At 46.9% G+C, this 2,470-nt stretch overlaps 1 protein-coding gene across 1 annotated transcript; it reads left to right on the top strand.

Annotated features, from left to right (window-relative positions):
• Positions 1 to 303: 303 nt before the first annotated feature.
• Positions 304 to 1,626, top strand: LOC149159621 (putative xyloglucan galactosyltransferase GT11). Its single transcript, XM_089434362.1, has one exon. The coding sequence runs from the start codon at positions 304 to 306 to the stop codon at positions 1,624 to 1,626; it is 1,323 nt and encodes a 440-aa protein (XP_089290488.1).
• Positions 1,627 to 2,470: the final 844 nt, after the last annotated feature.

Raw genomic sequence — 2,470 nt, 5'->3', positions numbered from 1 at the left:
CGACGGAAGCTTTGATCGAATAAAGAAGAAGAAGATAGGCATCTTCGCGTAATTCAAATCCGAACGAACGATCAACCCTGTCCCACATCCCGAGATTCCCTCCGATGACGCCGCCCTTTTACCTTTTCCCACGTCCCCACCACAATTTACTCCTCACGCCCTTAAGCATGAACAAGTCTTCATACCCTGCTCACCCCGTCAGAAGGCCCTGCTGCGATCTGCGCGTACATACAAATTCTATGCACTCAACCTGCGCGTATACATAATTCATAATCCTCCCCCGATCATAGCACAAACGGGGCCATGAAGGAAACGAATTACGCGCTGTTCGTATTGCTGTTATTGATGTTGGTATGGACATGGAAAACTCTCCATTCCCCTCAATTCTCGTTGCCTCTCGTCGCCGATAGTTGCAGGGGTCAAAGAATTTTCATGTACCAACTTCCTACGGAATTTAACGCAGATATCTTGAAACAGTGCAAGTTCGATCTCGCGCCCTGGTTGAACCTCTGTCCGCGCGCCGCCAACTATGGCTTCGGGCCGCGCTATAATAGCTCCCTGGGCGATGGCTGGTTCGACACGGATACCTATATGCTGGAGATCATATTTCACGAGAGGATGAAGCAATACAGATGCCTCACTCCCGACCCTGCCATGGCCGACGCCATGTTTGTGCCCTACTACGCTGGCCTCGACGCTCTCAAATATTTGTATCCACAACCGGACAGAGTGCCCGCGTCGTCGCACGGTGTGGGGATCATGTCGTGGCTGAGAAAGAGAGACGAGTGGAATCGAAGCGGAGGAAGAAATCACTTCATGGTGATGGGTCGCACGGCCTGGGACTTCGGTGCTGGCAAGGGCTGGGGATCTGGTTTGCTGGAGGTCCCTGGGGTTCCTAACATGACGTTGCTGACGATCGAAAGGCGCCCGTGGCAGTCCAACGAACAGGCCATCCCGTATCCGACTTCGTTTCACCCGTCGTCTGCTCGCCAAATCGAGGAGTGGACGACCCGGGTGAGGGCATCCACGCGGACTCGGCTTTTCGCCTTTGCCGGCTCGATCCGCCCCTACGTCAGCGACGGCGGCTTCCGCAACTTGCTTATGCGTCTCTGCGCCCGGTCGCCGGATAGATGCCGCCTCGTGGACTGCGTGGCGGCGCGGTGCAGCCACCAGGCTGAGCCTGCGATACAGGCATTCATGGAGTCGGTCTTCTGCCTGCAGCCACGCGGCGACACACAGACGCGCCGGTCGACATTCGATGCCGTCATAGCGGGATGCATTCCGGTGTTCTTCCACAAGGATTCGGCGTATACACAGTATACGTGGCATCTTCCATCAGACGGGGAGAAGGAGAGAGAAGGGTACTCTGTGTTTATCCCGCAGGACGACGTGGTGGCCAATGTGTCGATCGTGGAGCGACTGCTGAGTGACGTCAGCCCTGAGCGGGTGAGGGAGATGCAGGAGAAAGTGATGAGTTTGATTCCCCATGTCATTTACACGATGAAGTCGACAACGGGCAATTCAAGTGCGGCGGGGTTGGTCCGGGATGCGTTCGACATCACCGTGCACAGGGTGTTGGACTCCATTTCTCAGCAGCGGAAGCGGCCAAATATGAGGCGGAGATGAACACTGTAGCATGCGAAGCCGAGGTCGATGATGTTATTAATATGATCTGTTTCAGCTGTCCTCTAACTGTTATTTTTGGGAAATTTGTTTTAAATTTGGTAGGGATCAGTTAGAATGATAAGTTGTTTTATGGATGTTATATAATTTAAGTTTCCCAAAATTATTCAAAACATTAAATTTATTCATATATTTAAGAAAACAAAAAAATCACAATTTAATTAAAAATGTTTATTCAATTCAGCCAAAACCTCTGGAACTTAAAACAATCAAACAGCAACACTATTAGAAACTCAATTTAATTATTGATTGAAGATAGAGCAGATTCAAATTTTTGCTCGTTTATGTAGAAGAAGCTCAGAGATCTCTCCGAAGACCGAATCATAATGATAAACGGCATATATCATTTTCCGCTTTGTGTAAATCCAAGATGTCGGATTCCATGTTTACTACCAAAATATTTGCGACCACGGAAATACTCAGGTTGGTTTCCCAGGTTGGTTTGGGAAGGATGAAACCATTGACTTTGCTTTTGTTAGAATATATTTACAATTTAATATATAATTTAAGATATAATATATTTAGTTTATATTTAATAATATAATAATTCAATTTGAAAATAATGACGAAATATGTAAATAACACATTTTATTATTAACTTTTATTTTAATTAAAATATAAATATACATTGTAATTAAGAAATCATTTTTTATTAAAAATTACAAAACAAATAGCCCCCAGGGATAGCTCAAATGGTCGAGTTCCCGTCGTTAAGTACTTTCCCAGTTGGGAGGTCACGGGATCAAATCTCCTCGACGCCCTCGGGGTTAGGCCAAATTGGTCGATG

The sequence above is a fragment of the Pinus tabuliformis genome, chromosome 5_2 (genome assembly GCF_031772625.1).
Source record: "Pinus tabuliformis cultivar Carrire ecotype Pingquan chromosome 5_2, CPIR1, whole genome shotgun sequence".
Lineage (NCBI taxonomy): Eukaryota > Viridiplantae > Streptophyta > Pinopsida > Pinales > Pinaceae > Pinus > Pinus tabuliformis.
The sequence above is the reverse complement of the archived record's forward strand: the minus strand, read 5'-3'. Positions and strand labels throughout refer to the sequence as shown.

What these genes read in the sequence shown, in the direction of transcription:
- LOC149159621 (XM_089434362.1), top strand. Translation starts at nt 304, where the DNA reads ATGAAGGAAACGAATTACGCGCTGTTCGTATTGCTGTTATTGATGTTG.